The sequence below is a fragment of the Catharus ustulatus genome, chromosome 12 (genome assembly GCF_009819885.2).
Source record: "Catharus ustulatus isolate bCatUst1 chromosome 12, bCatUst1.pri.v2, whole genome shotgun sequence".
Classification (NCBI taxonomy): domain Eukaryota; kingdom Metazoa; phylum Chordata; class Aves; order Passeriformes; family Turdidae; genus Catharus; species Catharus ustulatus.
This window is the reverse complement of record NC_046232.1, coordinates 8,468,674-8,485,483: the sequence shown is the minus strand read 5'-3', so window position 1 is coordinate 8,485,483 and position 16,810 is coordinate 8,468,674. Positions and strand designations below refer to the sequence as shown.

Here is a 16,810-nt window from a genome sequence, read left to right as displayed (position 1 = left end):
ACATTTTTCTCCTTTTGTCGCAGTTCTTTGTGCTCAGGGCTTACAGGCTAAGGACAAAACTGGCTCAAGTGACCCATATGTTACTGTGCAAGTTGGCAAAAACAAGCGAAGAACAAAAACTATTTTTGGAAACTTGAATCCAGTATGGGATGAAAAATTCTATTTGTAAGTATTGAAAATGCTTTTTTTAATCTACATTTAGGTAATGTAGCTCTATCAATTAAAATATTGACTTCATTAAAAATATGGTTTTGTACTATGCATATTCATAGCATTATGAAATTAGCAAGATCTGAATGGAGAGAGCATCAAAATTTATTGTGATTTCATCTTGCAGTGATCATGCAGCTTATAATTAAGTCTGTTTTGGGCTCTGTTGGTAGTCTCTGATTATTCTAATCTTTAAGGGAACTTAAGTAGCAGTTTTCATACTTCAGCCTTACATACCAAGTCTTGTCAGTAGAAATGCTTTCCTATGTGCAGATCCTGACCACGCAAGGTAAATGTGTTTATATTTGACACTGATTCTCTGAGGTGTAACTGGGGAATTTGGTAATAACTGATGTGCTCCAGGTATGGGGTCAGTGGGTTTGTAATGTCCATACTTTTAAAGAGGCTGAGTATTGTCTGAAAGTCAGATGTGGAAAGTATGGTATGATGGCATTGTTTAGTTTATTCTCATATTTCTTTAATTCTTATAAAGAGGGAAGAAGTTGTCACTATTCCTATTTACATAAGCTGTGCAAACAATTTCTGTGAGGGTTCAGGCATTTGAAGTAGAGCCCTTTTTTCTTCAAGAAGGTGCAATGTCATAACATGACAGGTTACCTTCTTATTATCTAGGACTTCCCTAGTTTTTGACAAAAATCTGCTTACCTTATTGAGGAGGAGGTTATAGTTTCAGTAGAGTTTGAAAGGGTTTTGGTCCAAGATGCTGCTTCTATTTGTGTGGAAAAGGTACTAGAGAATCCAGCTGAATTAAACAATATGTGCCATTCCTTTCACAGTTTCAAACACCTGCATTGGAAATTAATAGGTAATTCAGAGAAATCAAACACCTAGAAACTTTTAACTTAGGAAACTACAAGCTTCTTCTATCAGGAAAGCGTTTTCTTTCTGAGGTAACAGCATAACTCTGGTAACAGTTGAAGAGTCATACCTCATTGAATGGCTTTTAATGACCAAGAGATTAATTACTTTATTGAATTTTAATTGTAGGAAAAATTGGATGAGCAATTCAGCAAATTTCGTAGGAAATTTGTTGAATGTAGTTTCTCAAAGACGTGAGCAGGGCTATAATAAAAATCCCTGGAAACTTGAAAATATTCTATTTTTTTCCCCAGCACTAGGTATTATTATTATCATCTGCTGCCCTAGAAATAATATTCATACCCCCCTCCAAAACCTTACTATACCATGAACCTCCTGAGCAACTGCTTTGCACGGAATATATTTTCCAACATTTTTATAGCACATGTGCTTTCTGAAGTAATCTCCCTGGCTTATTTAATGCTTTGGATTTCAACTGAAAGTATATGAGAATTTCCAAATTGTATTAAATAAACTATAAATATTTAATCAGAAGATTAAATCTAAAGTGAATCAATATAACTATTCAAATTACTCAGGAAGTATTGTTTAAATTAGGCTCTATTAGCGGTAATTGATATTTAAATCCTGTTTAAAATCTAATATTAACCATCATTATAACTTTTAAATGATAAAATGCAAAAATAAGATGTCTCAAAAATCTTACAATCTTATACTTACATATTATACCAAAACATGTTTTTAAATCCTCCCATCTGCTCCAAAACAAGGACTTGGAAAAAACATTGGCTCCCCACTGAGCATTTGCTCTGTCATAGCACCTGGAGTGAGGGCAGTGTTCTAGTTCTTAGAACCACACATAACCCAGATATGATTGCATGGTAACAGTGAGAGGATGTTTCTAACAAAATGTAGTGTGACCTTCTGCTAAATGACCGTGGGGACACTGCTGTAGATTTTAACAGGGAACCTCATAAAGCATAACTAAAGTAGAGCTTTTTGGTGCACAAGGTAGAGAAGTAAATAGGCCAGCAGATGTTCATTCAGTGAATGTAGTATAGGTGCTAAGGGCTTTGATCCTTTCTCCTGGCATTAGTAGAAATGAGATAACAGAGATGTTTGGGGAGTTTTTTCAATGAAACATCAGTGATAGAAGAGTTTCTTTCAATGCCAGAGGAAAGAGTCCTGCAGCTGTCACCTTTTTCTGGTTGAGTGTGGCATCTGATACAGGAAAAGGAACTGCATTTCCTTCTTTTTTTTAGTATAGGAAGACATACTCTGGCTGTATAGCCAAAGCTTTCAGCTTTGTAGAAATCTTTAGATTGATACACTATAATAAAAGTCTACTCTCATTCTTTTCTTGACTATTTTTGACAGTTACTTACTAAAATATAGAAATGGTTTTTTCTGACAGTGCTGTCTAGGCTAGTACACATCCCCTAATTGCCCTGCTGACTTTGCAGGTATCACATTTCCTCTGACCATTCATAAATACCTCAGACACAATTGTATAATACAGAAGTCTGGTGTGATTATTTTGCATTATTTATTTTTCCTATTTTGGCTATCACTGAGCAAAAGGGCTCTAATAAACATCTTCATTGGATTTATATTGCCACCTTGAAATGAAAACATTTGCTCAAACTGATTTCAGTCATCCTGCTGTAGATGTTCTTTCTTCAGAGTTATTTTAAAGCATATCACTCTCACCTTATTTATTCTGAAATAAATGATTAGTGGATTCATTGTCAGTGGCCCAGGACTTCACTGAAGTCCCTTTCAACTATTATTTTATACATTCTTGATCAGCTGAACTGGCTTAAAAATACAGTCTGCATTGCACCTGAAGATAACATGATTGGATAACTGCTTAAATGGTGCTCCAGTTTCTGGCCATATCTAAACACAGTTTTGCCAGAATTGTTGAAATAGCTCAGGTATTTCCTCCTAAGCAAGAGTATGTAATAGAGAATTATATTACATAAAACCAATTGAGTAATAAAACCTACACATTAGTTTACTAGATTCATCCATTCTAAAAGTTCTTTAATAATCAGCCAAGTTTCTGAGAGACATTCTACTAATTAAAATAACAGCCCAAATCAGGAGAGCAGAACGCCTCTAAGAAGCAATTGCAATGATAAATTGTTTGTTCAGTGATAATGTTTTTCAGTTTCAGAGTACAGCATGCATGGTCTGAGTCTTTTTTTCAAACTCCTGTCAACCCAGATTAATTTTATACAACTCTCTTTTTGTTATGACAAAGTAAAATAATGCAAGAAAAAGCATAATTAGTTTTATTCTACTTTATCAGAAAGCACAGCCTCTGACAACACTGCTAAAGCATTGGGATTATCCACACTAGAGAAGAGACAAGTAGTGGAGGTAAGGATGTCCTTAAATACATCCTTTCTCCTGCAAAGAGGAACGGAATAATCTGTTTTCCATGCTTACTGTTATAGTAGAACAAGAAGTAGTAGCCACAAATTACATTTAGAGAGGTTTAAATCGGACTTCAGAAAAGATGTGCCAACAGTGGGACTGATGAAGTTCTAGAAGAGATACCCTGAGAGAACTGTCTGTGAACACCTAAGAGCAAAGTGGACATAGCAATGGTATGGCCCTGGTTCTGGCTTGCAGTAATGCCAATAATAATAAACATGAGGGGTAAAAATAGCAATGAGTGGCTTCCTGAACTTACTGAAGGTAGCACAGCATCACTTAGTTGTCATTTTAACACTGGGTGCAGATCTCTTAGAGGAGATGTACAAGCAGGTCATGCCAGTGCATCTAATATCAAATTTATATTGGGGTACTATTGTTAAATATACTTTATTATTACAGTTTTATTACTCTAACCATTAGAATAAGCTGGAATTCTTTGAGGATTATTTCATGTCTATGTGGCATTCTGGAAATGCAGAAGTTATGTAGAGTCACCAGATTGTTGGTAAATTATTAAAACCATCTCTTCTGTCTTGCATCTATGAATAGGCTGCAACTTCTCTAGTTTTCAGAAGCATCAGTACCTCCAGTTCTCTGTGTGCTAGAGAACAATTTCTTTCTCATCTTCGTGTATCACACTTCTGTGAATGCTTTTACTGAGCATTAAAACAGAGTGGCTAGAAGAGGAACACTGAAACTAGCATATGTTGCCTAGCCTTTAATTCCCTGGGCTGATTTTCCTGGAGTAAACAAAAGTAGGAATTCCACCCAGAGCTTCTGGACAGATGTTAGCAGTGACTAAAGCAGAACGTGCATGCCATTACATAGGACTCTTTCTGAGTCTGGGCAGGTAAGCAGGATCATTCTGAGACAACTCTGTAACTTCAGCAGTAAATCTCCCTGCAGTCACACTGCCACAGGGCAGCCCAGGAGGAAATATTTGCTTATCCACTCTTCAGTTTTTAAACACAAATCCATGCTATTTTTGTGGTCTTGCACAGGAACATTACAAATGTAGCAGAGTTGACTTTGTGCTGAAATTTCAACACAAAGATGAACACGAATTAACGCTTTGGTTATGCCAGGTCTCGCCATGTTTCACTAACTTAAGATTAAAGGAGAAAAGGATGCTGAGGACAACTGAGGATATCAGGCAATAGTACATCATCCTGACCATATGAATAAATATTTCTTAATCAGCTAAGTGTATATCAGAGGGAAATTTGTGTTGTTTCAGGAGAATAAAAATAAGATGTTTGTGCTGAAGTAAACAATGACTTTTTGTATGCAGCATCTGCCAAAGAATCAAAGAAGGAATAAGATTTCTATTAAAAGCACAGGTATGGTGATGAGGGTCACATAAATACCTCACCAATGACAGATCTCCCTATGTCACTATAGAAATCCCCTGTCAATTATTTCTGTTGGGTGCAATTGCAATTCAGGATTCAACTAAATGCAATTCAGGACTTTAGCTATGTAAAGCAGTAACTTAGACCTACATTTCAGGACAATTAAATGGGTTTTGGGTTTAGCCTAGTTTCTTAAGGCAGCAATGTTTATTTGGTCCATCTCTATCTTCCTATATTTTGTATGTCTTTGTCAATAGCTTTTGAATTTTGTTATCAGTAAGAGAAATTTCACAGATTTCCAAATAGTGTCATGTTGTATGAAAATATGCGGTCAGAGACATGAGATCCTAACTGTCCTCAGTGTGACCTCACCCCATAACAGACACCAGGAGTTCACATGAAGAGGTGATTCATGAAAACCCCAACTATGGGAGAAGATTCAATAGTTGATTGCGGTTGGTTGTCAGGGAAGCCAGTAATAAGACAAAAGGAAACTGCACTTTATTAGTTTTGCTAATCACAGAACAATGTGCATTTTAATTACCAGAATTATCTGCAAAGTTAAAATCTGGAATACAGACAGACACAAGGATTTCTGTGATACTGAATGATGTCACAGTGTGGCAGAGTAAAAGCTGTGCATGCAGTTTTTAGTGTCAGATTGGCCTTGACAGCAATAATATCATTTACAACACTTTATACTTCCAAAGCCCATTACCACCCCTAATTAATTCTTAGAATACCCCTGAGGGGTGCTTCTTGGAAGATAAGTTGGAGTATTACTGTTTTAACACTGAAAACAGAGAAAGATCACTAAGCAGTGAAATGCTTGGACTAGAATGTGAGTAAAAATCAGGCATCGAAGTAAGGCCCTGCTGAAGATGAGAATTTGCTGCTATGCGTCAAAGTCATATTTAAAGATAAAAAAATATGTAATATATAAATATTTCTGCAGCATTAGTGAATGTATATTAAAAACATACTTCGTATGGATGCACAAGTACGGGATGTATTTAACTGATGCCAGCTCTGTAGTAGTCAAATGTCAGCAAGAAGTTTTTCATTAACCCAAACCTCTGCTGTCAGTGTTGGGATATTCCAATCAAGTGATCAAAAGCCAACACCAATAAACAGCAAACAGTCCTCATTGTGCCTTATAGGAATAAGCAGTAATAGAGTTGCATTTCTATTTCTGTGCAAATAAATGCAGGGTGCAGCTGGGAGTAAAAATTTTTATCCACTGTGTACTCTGCAGATTGCAGGTGAAACCACCTCATTCCCTCATACATCCAGCAGTTTCTCAAATCCACTCAACCCAGGAGGGGTTAGTAAGCCACTTAAATTTTCAAGAAATTTTTTAGAACATGGCATGGTCCCTACTCTTTCTTCTTACCACGGAATGGAGGTCTTGAAGAACATTAATGTATCTTTTTTAAAAAGCAGCTGCTTATTTTCCTGGGGTTTTCTGATTGCCTTTCTTTTCTCGTGATGTTTGTGCATACTTCTTGGTTTTTAACAAAAGCTTCCTGACACACACACACACTGGAAATATTCTTTAATTTTTTGTTGCTTTTTGTATTCCAGACTAGTATTTTGATGGTTTACTGTATGTACTACATGGCATTCCTAAACAAATAAACCTGACCTAACTGTATCTTTCCTAAGTTACTTGTTAAATAATAGCATCAAGAAGTATGAATTTCAAATTAAAAATTTTAATAAGCAGTTATTGACATTCATAAATACAATCTCTATGTAGATATAATTCAATCAAGTTATTCTCTTTATATGTAGTACTTCTCATAGTAATTGTAGTTTCGTCCCTGGCAGTCTGGGATGGCCTTTTACTCTTCTGGATGTTGCAGATTGTTTGTGCTTTGACATTTGGAGCAGTTAAGCAAGTGTGTGGAGATTGAGTTTAATGAATTAGACAGCAGTATAAAGTAATACAGTTTATATATCACTCACATTTTGTGTTTTATTTTTGTTTTTCCAGTGAATGTCATAACTCTACAGATAGAATAAAAGTAAGAGTATGGGATGAAGATGATGATATCAAATCTAGAGTAAAACAGCATTTTAAAAAGGAATCAGATGACTTCCTTGGGCAAACAATCATTGAAGTAAGAACACTGAGTGGAGAAATGGATGTATGGTATAATTTAGGTATGATTCTTACTGATTTTTAAAAACAAAGTTAGGTAGAGTCTTACCGTCTTTAACTTTATGACTTCAAAATATGTAGCTTTGGTACCAACGTATGACTTTTAAAATATTAAACATTACAGATTGATTTTAAAATGAAAGATAGAACCTCCACTGCCCATCCCCCTGTGCCACTGGCAGGGAAGGAGTAGAGAAAATCAGGAGTGAAGTAAACCTGTGTGAAGCCTCTGGCCAAGCCTAGCCCGGCTGTTAGGGTCGGTGGCTTCACTGAACTCGACAATTTTATGCAGAAAGAAAATCTGACCTGATCGTTCGGGAACTAAAAAGCTTTAACACTAGAAAAGAACAAACAGCAAGCTGAACAGTTTGTACTAACCAACCAGGAAAGATGGTACAGGGTGGCTAGTTCCATGTATGAGGACAATTACCTAAAGCAGGTGTTAGGGCATGGCAGGGGTATTTATAAACTTGGAGGAGGGGAGGAATTAGGGCAGAGTTTAGGGAGGGGATCCAATACGGAAGGGTGATTAGGAATATTAAAATTATTGCAGCAAAAACAGAGAACTTTCTGGCAATGATCAATGTATGGAACTGGAGGATTCTGGGGGAGATATTTTACTCACCCATACTGCAAAGGGTTTTCCCATGGCCTTAAGCCATGATCATTCCCATTTTTATTGGAGTTACCTCCAACACCTGTGAAGGAGGGATGGGTAAGGGAGAGGTGTGTTTTAAGATCTGGGTTTATTTTTCATTATCCTATTCTGATCTAACTGGTAACAAATTGATTTTCCCCTGAGTCAAGTCTAATTTTGGCCATAGAAGTAATTGGCCATCCTTCTCTCAACCTGAGGCTTTCATTAAATTTTCTATCCCCTGTCCAGAGAGGAAGGGAGGTGATAGAGCAGCTTTGGTGGGCACCTATCAGAATCAACCCAGCAGACTCAGACAGAATAGTGAACGTTGTTGGTAAAGTCTTCATAACTAAAGGAAAATCATAATCATTAGTATAGATATCAGGTAGAAAATTAAAGTACAGTAATTTCATGAGTATAAGGCGCACTGGAGTACAAGGTGCACTTCCGGGCATCAGCAAATTTCTGAACTTTGTCCATATAATAAGGCGCACCAGACTATAAGGCGCACTTTCTTTTTGCAGCAAGGATCTGCGTGCAACAAAGTAATGAATTAGTAATGGAATTGCACGATTGCAGGGTTTACTGGCTCGGCTCGGGGCTGGGTGGGTTTGGCCCCGCTCAGGGCTGCCGTGCCCCCGGCCCTGCTCGGGGCTGCTGCCAGGGCCGGCCCCAGCCCCACTCGGCGCGGGGTGGGCTCGGCTCGGGGCTGCTGCAGGCTCGCAACTTCCGGGTTGGCAAATTTCCAAACTTTGACCATATATGAGGCTCTCCGGGGTATAAGGCGCACTTCCGGGTTCTAACCACAATTTTAGTCAAAAGGGTGTGCCTTATACACGTGAAATTACTGTAATTTCAACTGAAAAAGGGAAAGTAGTAAATAAATAACTGGGCAGTCTTGTTTGAATATGGGACATAAAATAAGATTCTTTAATTCTTTACTTCATACTTAGATATTCTATTTTGTGGCCTGCACCATGTGTGAGGTACTAAAAAACATTTTCATTTTCAACAGCGGGACTCCCTGACTTTAAAAAGATTAAAATAGAATGATTTATGAAAGCTTTTAATATGACATACATGTGTTCTTGGTAGTTCCTAATGTATTGTTTTTCCACTCTTCAGAAAAGCGAACAGATAAATCAGCTGTCTCTGGTGCCATCAGACTGAAAATCAATGTTGAAATTGAAGGAGAGGAGAAAGTTGCTCCCTATCATGTGCAGTACACCTGTCTACATGAGGTATGTTGGAGAAGTTATAGTATAGAGTATAGCAATTACCGTTCAGTTGCTGCATGCATAAGGAAAAAAGGCTACAGAACATTAGAGTGCTGAAACAAATAACTGCTGCTGTACTTCAGGACAAGTTTATTTTAGACTTCCCATTCTGTATTGCTGAGAAAGTATCAGGTCCAGAGGCAAGGGTAGAACAACATAAGACCAACAAACAGATCATTCCTGCCAGGAAGTGTTAGAAAAAGAGATTGAGCCAATAAACTCTGCCTGTACTGTTTTTTGATTTAGCACTTTGATACATGATTGCTAACACCAGGAATATACAAACATTTCTATATAATACAAAATATACTGTAAAGTATTTCTTTTGTTTTACAGTAATTTATATTTTGGAGAGTGAGAAAATGGAGAAACAGATGTTATAAAATCTAATGTTCCTTTCATCTAGTTTGCTTTTGTCAACATTGAAAAAATCATCACTGATAAATAGGTGTGTCTTCTGAACGATTTTCTTTGTGATTGATTGCTCTTCCTTTAAATAGTGATCCATGTAGAATTTCTATTATGGAAATACAAGTAGTTTCTGAAATCTGATAGATAATACATGGCTGAAAGCTCACCACTAGCATGTAAATACATTGTTCACTGTTTGTAAAATTCGCTGTTAAGGGAATTTGTGCTGATAGATTTTGTGCTGAAATTGAAAATGTTGGACCTATTAAGTAAATTACAATATCCAAATGCTTTAAAATAATCCAAGAGACAGTTATGGGCCAATCAGCAAAACCATATGTATTTTGAAGTTTTAGGGTTTTTTTTTCAATCACTGACAATAGGAAATAAAATCTGTTGGATTTTGTGGATACGTATGGAGTTGTGGAATTCATGGATACACATAGAGCCAGGCAATCTGAGAAGCATTCTATGCCATGAATGTCAGATCCTAGCTTTGCTCCCAAGGGTACTAAACCTTGAGAGACGCACAACTTGAGAGGCACCTGCAGTATTTCTGTCAGCCCCTGTAACTTAAGGACTTCAGTAATGAATTTGAAATTTATTGGTCACAGATACAATTAAAATTGAAACACTCTGTAGTAAGTATTACAACATCACGATTTCATTCATTAGCAAGGGCATATAAAAGAGAAGTTTCTGCACTGTTTTATGTCGCAGTCTTTCTGTGCCAGTTAACGGACAGGACTTTATATTGAGGAGATATCATGTGCTGAATCACAAGTCTGCTGACTATTTGAGCCAGTCTTTGGGAAAATAAACAATTAAAAATGAACAAACCATTAACATATTGATGACTATATGTAAGATGTATTTTCAGAATACTTCTTAAAAGCCAAAATTTCATGTTTGGAACATTTCTTTAGAACCTGTTCCATTACTTGACGGAGGTGAAGTCTAATGGAGTGGTGAAAATCCCCGAAGTGAAGGGTGATGAGGCCTGGAAGGTGTACTTTGATGATGCTGCACAAGAAATTGTGGATGAATTTGCAATGCGCTATGGAATTGAATATATTTATCAAGCTATGACGTAAGTATTATCATGGCTGGCTTTCTGCTTTGCAGTCAACAAGGTGATTGAGGGAGGGAAAGAATTTCAAGCCTTTGTGTTTTCTTTCACTATTTCTCTTCCATTCCTGATTTATAAGTCTAATTATTTTTTGTCCATCTGATTCTCATTGAAGTGCTTCTCATCTGCAGTAGCTTTAAGATGTAAGCATTTTATAAGCTGTTACTGGTATTACTGCTAATGCATTCCTTAATCCTTATGATACTGATATATAGCACGGTTCAGAAAGACTTCTAGTGTTCCAGATGCGGCTGAAAAAGGGTTTCACAAGCTCTGTGGTCTTTTCCAGGACTACAGAACAACAGCAGTGGCTATAGTGAGCTTCCATAGCATATGTAAATAATTTCTGCAAACCATTTTGAACAGTACTGAAACCTATTACTACATCATGCATTCTGAAGTACCTGTCTGAACACCTTAGAACACAGCACCATATAGGTCAGAGGCTTGGAGACATGACAGATCTATCATGTATCCTCAATTTATCCAGCAAAAAGCTTTCTGGTGAAAAGGACTATATTCTGCTGGAACTGTAGAAAACCAGAGGACTCCAAAGGAGGCCTCTAAATAAAAATACATTTTTTTTTCTTATAGAAACCTGATATTGTGGAATTTTTAACCAGAACATCTCCCATTTTTTTGCATCTCTACCTCCTAAAAAGATGAGTCTTATATTAAGCATGAAGGTACATAAAATCTGAAGTTTTCTCTTTATTGCAGAATACAATGACACCACCTGCTATTGCAATGAACTTGTCTTTCACTTTATGTAGCTGTCTGTGAACTATTGTATTGTTCATCTAATAGAAGGGCAGGGAATGTATTCTGTACTATACACATTTTTAATGATCTTCCTTCAGGAATTTACAAAACATTGCACAGAATATTTAATGAACCTTGAGAGCTCCTCTGTTTTATATTTAAACTGCATATGGAGGGATTTATGTGTTGACTTTCATGAGTATTCATGTTTCTATGTTTAGTTTCTCTGTAGCTCTGTGTGATTGTTATGTTATTTATTAACTTATCCTGGTATTATAATTTTATAACTTGATTTTAAATGGTATGGCATTGTTACCAAAATGTTAGTGATAGAGTTGTTCCTGCTGTGTGTATCAAAATTAATTCAAGGTTTGACCAGAAATGAATTGTTAAGAGCTATTAATGCCAAAGGAGTGTTGTTATTGGCGATTTGAATAAGAAGTAAAGGGCTGATTTAGCATTAGTTTTTTCTTAACTATAGCCCCAGTAGTTGATCATCTCAATATAACATGGCTGCATTTTTGACAGACAACCTTAACTGTAAATTTATTTTTAATTTTGTTCTTCTTCATCTCTTGATGTATTCAAGTACTGCAAAATTTTCCAGAAAATTTTGAAACTGGTTTTAGAAATTCAGTTGTTGCAAAAGTCAGCATTGAAAAAATAGCAATACAACTGATGTGAGTATATTAAATCCTTTTTACTTAAAAGTGGTAGAAATTGACAGGTTATATTTTTATAAAAAGAAAATGCTTCTCTTTTATCTCAGTAAATGACACAGCATACAGATATTCATGAAAAGCAAATTTAATCTGCACATCTAACATGGAGCTGGCCAAGTACTCCCAACACATTTTTCAGGAGTCTTAATTCAAAAATTCTAACCAAGCCATTTTAAGTTAGTTGACCTATTTTGCCTCTTCTTTATGTTCTTACTTTCTTCTATACCTTTTCCCCCAAATTTCCTTGGTGTTGTTGACTGCAAACCAAGTATCTGAAGGCAGATGTAATGAGAAAGTGAATTCGATACTGGTAGTCACAGGAAATAAAAGCTAAGATTTCATTGCCCCCATACCCTTATCCTTTTGTATTTTAAAATGTTGCATGTCAATAATGAGCACTGGCTTTTTGAGGGGATGGCCCCAGCCTGTTTAAGTTAGGAATAAATTAAGTGATGAATGTAATCTCAAGTAATACCTGGAGATGAATATATATTCATATACATTATTTTGCTGATTCATCTGCAGACGCGTCTCAGAGCATTCAGACTTCGGGGAGAAGAGTAGTGAAGACACTAAGTCTATTTGTCATGAGGAATTTTGCTTTGGACTATTATCTGCTGGTTTTATTTCTTTTTATGAGATTACCTTTTTCTTCTGGAACAATTTTAGTGGCTGGAAGAAAATGTACAGCTTCTTGATTTGGAAAATAGAATTATCAGATTGCATTTGGTAACAAAGATCTCCTACTAAAACAAAAGCAATTTCTACTATACGACATAGAGAGAATTTGAATGTAATCACTTTGCCCAGAGGAATATTGTGTAAGCATTTTTTGCTTGAGAATCTAGTTGCAGAGTACTTCTACTGCATGTCTCATGATAACATTGGAAATTAAAATGTTTGTGTTTGTAAATGCGAAACTAAGCTTTAATACCCCAGGATCCAGACCCCAGAGAGCATCTGCACGTCATCAGGCTATGTGAGTTTTAGGATGCTGCTAATGAGGTGCTCTTTTTGCCTAAATGTAATTTTTAGTGTTCATATTTGTTTTAAGATCAGCTATTATTTAAAGTTTCAGTGCCACATAATGATAGTCAGTCTTGACCCTTTTAACTGTGGATATATGGCATATGCTGGAGTAGGATCATATGCCTTTCTACATTTCTACACAACATAAATCTGACTAAGCTTCTTTAAAGTGCCCCTGTCTAAAGTGATTTGGCATCCTGTTCAACTACAGCAATAAACAATCCCACTTATCTATAATTTCTGGTTCATGATGGTGGCTTTGTCATCTATGATCTCTTAATAAACCCTGAAGATTTCCTCCTGGCCCTCAATATTTATTTATATCTATTCCCTTAGAGCACAGAAATAATATTTCAAAAATTTAGTCTTGATTTTCTAAATGCAGTAAATATGCTCATAGTGGAATGTGGGAATCAGCCCAGAAGATACCACACAGGTGCTTACCTGTCTGCTCTAGTCCCCAGGGAGACCTTTCTCACCAAGCTTAGAAACAGAATGAATTCAGGTCTGGTTGCTCCTCTTGCTGGATAGGAGTATCTTCACATCTTTATAAGATAAATGTAGATGCTTTTCCCCTATAGATGCTGACTTAGAAGGGGTGTTTTACCCTCAAGGTACAGATTACAACAGCACAATTCCTGAGCAAGGAATCTGCTTCAAGTTACCACATGTGGAATTCATGTGAATAGAAAAGCAGCCATCAACCCAAGCCCAAATACAGCAAAAAGATTGATTCTGTTGCAGTAATTGCAGCTCTTTGAAGTCTTGACTGTATAGGTTACATAATCCACTCTTCCTTCTTATGATTATTTTATTCTTCCACTCCTCATGGAGTCTGTATTAGGAAAGGAAAAGCGAGACAATTACAGACATTCTTACATGGTTCAGATGAGAAATTTTTTTTGCTTTTTGTGATGGATAGCAGCCAAACAGACACTGTTAGCCACACAACTGGTATGTGTAATCCCAAAAGTACAAGCATGGCTGTGTGAGATGATAGGGAGGAAAATAAATATCACAGAAAACAGGAAGAAAAAGTAGAAAAACAGCACAGTGATCCAGCTGGCCTTTATTTTGATAACTCTAGTGATTGATGGCAGTTGATGCTGTAAATTCAATGTCTAGAAGGAATCATACCAGAACCTTTATTTACCTACATATATTAAGCCACACTCTGCAGTGAAGAAAAAGTAACTTTTTTCCTGTCATTCATCCTTCAACATAATTTATTTCTCTTCAGAAGGCAAAAATCTCAGCAAGTATTGAAAAAGTGTTTGACTAGAGCTGAAATTGCACATAATATCAGCAACCTGAATTTACTGTGTAATAGAGTGAAGTGCAGTAAAAGCTCTATTAAGATCTTTACTTCTTACTGGCAAGAGTCACCACAGGTAGAACCGAATGATTCTCAATCAGCAACATAGCAATCATTCCAGCAGGTTAATGAGCACTAACCATGTCATCCTGTTCTCCTGCTAGTTTTCAATTAATGTGGCAGCATTACAAAAAGCACACAGATCGCCCATTAAACTAATTTTTTATTGATAGCATTTGCTTACTGATGAGTACAGCACATGAATTAGACTTCTTTCTTTGCTACATCATGCTAGAAGAAATATCAGAAGAATCCTGGGCACTGTCTGTTGGTCAGGAAATTGCATAGTAAGAAAGCTGAAGCAAGCAAGCCTGGTTTCAGACACCACTGTAGCTTAAGCAGTGCAACCATGCTCTAAAATATGTGAGACTTAGCAATGGTTGCTGTGACATCATGTGCCCACTAGAAATTGTTGACAACTCATGCTATTGGCTGCTGTTTTCAAAGACCTGCAAGAAAAAGGACTGGGTTCACTTTGGTTTATTCATTTTAGCAAGAAGGAATCCAGTTATCTTGCAGGTAGCTGATAACCTGAGTTACCTGCATTCTCAGAGTCATGACCCACATTGTGTACTTAATAGATTCTGTGAGGATTAGAGATTTTAATTAAATGACGGAGAGAAACAAAAATCTGTCACAGATGCTTTATCATAATTTTCACTAAGCACATTACAGATGAAACAGTGCAGTGATACAATAAGGACATACATTATACCAATTGTTTTAAATTTTCCTTGTGGAAAATTGGTACAGTTTGGGTCTGTTTTCAAGATAAGAGTTCAATACAGGTCATGGGTAGTTCATTGTGAAATGGTTAGAGAAACCTGCAAAAGACACCTTAAAATGTTGATCCAAACAATATTTCCATGGTCTGTCATGTCTTCCCTGAAGGCAATTGAGACAATCTCAGTGATTTCTCTGCTGCTGACTTATCCTTTTGCCTGCCTCCTCCCTCAGCAGAGCTTGTGTTACAGGTGTGAGTCTAAGGCCAGTTGGATTATTGGTGCCTTTTAACCTCCAGATTGATGACACTCATGCACTAGGGACCTTTAAGTCCACTAAAACACTTTTGGAAATTAAAGGTCATCAGTATAAGTATTAATTATTTTGTCAGTGTTTTGGAAACCATTTCTGATCATCCCTACATATATTTCCCAGATTTACTCATAGATAAGGAGATATTTCTATTAGTTTTAAAGGTTACCTTTATTGGTGAGAACCACCTGACATCACTGTATTGTATTTTATTACAAAAGAAAGTACTGTTCTTCTACTTGACAGAAAACATGTAACATATAATGAAAGATTTTTCCCAGGGGTAGAAAATTGTGTTGTTCTTTTGTTGAATTCACATTTCAGTCTTGAAAAGCACTTCTTGAAAATACAGGCAATGAATTAAAGGTTTGGTAACACTTCCATGAGCACATAGCTGTAAATGCTGGGTTCTAGTCCTGGCCCAGGAAATTGGTTTCTGTGCAGTTTTGAGCAGTTTCTCTCAGTTGTGTAAAATGCAGATAATAGCACTTAATGCTATTTTCCTGTAGGGGCTATATTGCCCCTGCAGGAAAATAATCTAAAATGATGCCTTGAAAGATGATTTGGGCAGTGGCAACAGTTAAGGGTATTTGTCTTAAGTTCAGCAGGAGAATTCAATTGTACCTTGTGTTAATTCTTTTCTTGGAAGGCATAGTGCCCAGGTGGTCCAGGCCCAGCACACTGCTCTGCCTTATGCTCCTGAGGAGGAACATGAGAGAGGAGCCAGAGACTCCAGCTAAGAAGAGCATGTGGCATAATCAGGACCTTCAGTCATATGGAGACTGATTGGAATTTCCTAATCCTCTTCTGTTTGACTGTACACCCATTTTTACCACCATCTTCTCCTAATCCCCCTCATTCTCTTTCCTATTTGTGTACATTTCGACTTTATCCTTTTATCTCCTTCCTGGTTCAGCCTAATTATAAATCTTGAGCTCAGGAATTTATTTTTGCAATGATGATGTTCACTCTCCTCATGGGTCAGATCTTTCATTCATTTGTACCTCTCATGTTTTTTTGTGTTATAAGCTCTTTGTATGCTACCAGCAGGCATCTCCTGTTTCATTAAACAAGTAAAGAGTGCTGATACTTTGCACATCTAGTTTTGGCTGCTTCAGGTTTAACAAACTGATTGCATAAATTTTACTGGCCTGGATTGTAGTGGAACAGTTTCAGTTATGGCCTAATTCAAGTCAAGGTGAACCCTGAAGCTTCTTGAAGCACCTTTCATTAATAATGTAGTGTAAAATAAAAGCCAAACTAAAATGCTGGCTTGAATCTTTTTGTTGGCAACAATTAAATCTTCTTCTACTATACATCTCTGTGACTTTCCATGATCAGTTAGAGTTTTCTTTTTGGGTTTTCTTTAATAATGAAAGTTTTGCTTAATAGCAATTAAAATAGTTGAGTCATGTTTTTGTG

The 16,810-nt window shown here is 36.6% G+C and overlaps 1 protein-coding gene across 3 annotated transcripts in view; it reads left to right on the top strand.

The window, feature by feature from the left end:
• UNC13C (unc-13 homolog C) overlaps positions 1-16,810 on the top strand; it is a 141,219-nt gene that overhangs the window by 50,366 nt on the left and 74,043 nt on the right. For all 3 annotated transcript variants that reach the window (XM_033070293.2, XM_033070292.2, XM_033070295.2), the window contains exons 10-13: positions 24-165; positions 6,844-7,013; positions 8,774-8,889; positions 10,263-10,426. In XM_033070293.2, coding sequence (XP_032926184.1) covers positions 24-165; positions 6,844-7,013; positions 8,774-8,889; positions 10,263-10,426 — 592 coding nt within the window. The remainder of the gene's footprint in view (positions 1-23; positions 166-6,843; positions 7,014-8,773; positions 8,890-10,262; positions 10,427-16,810) is intronic.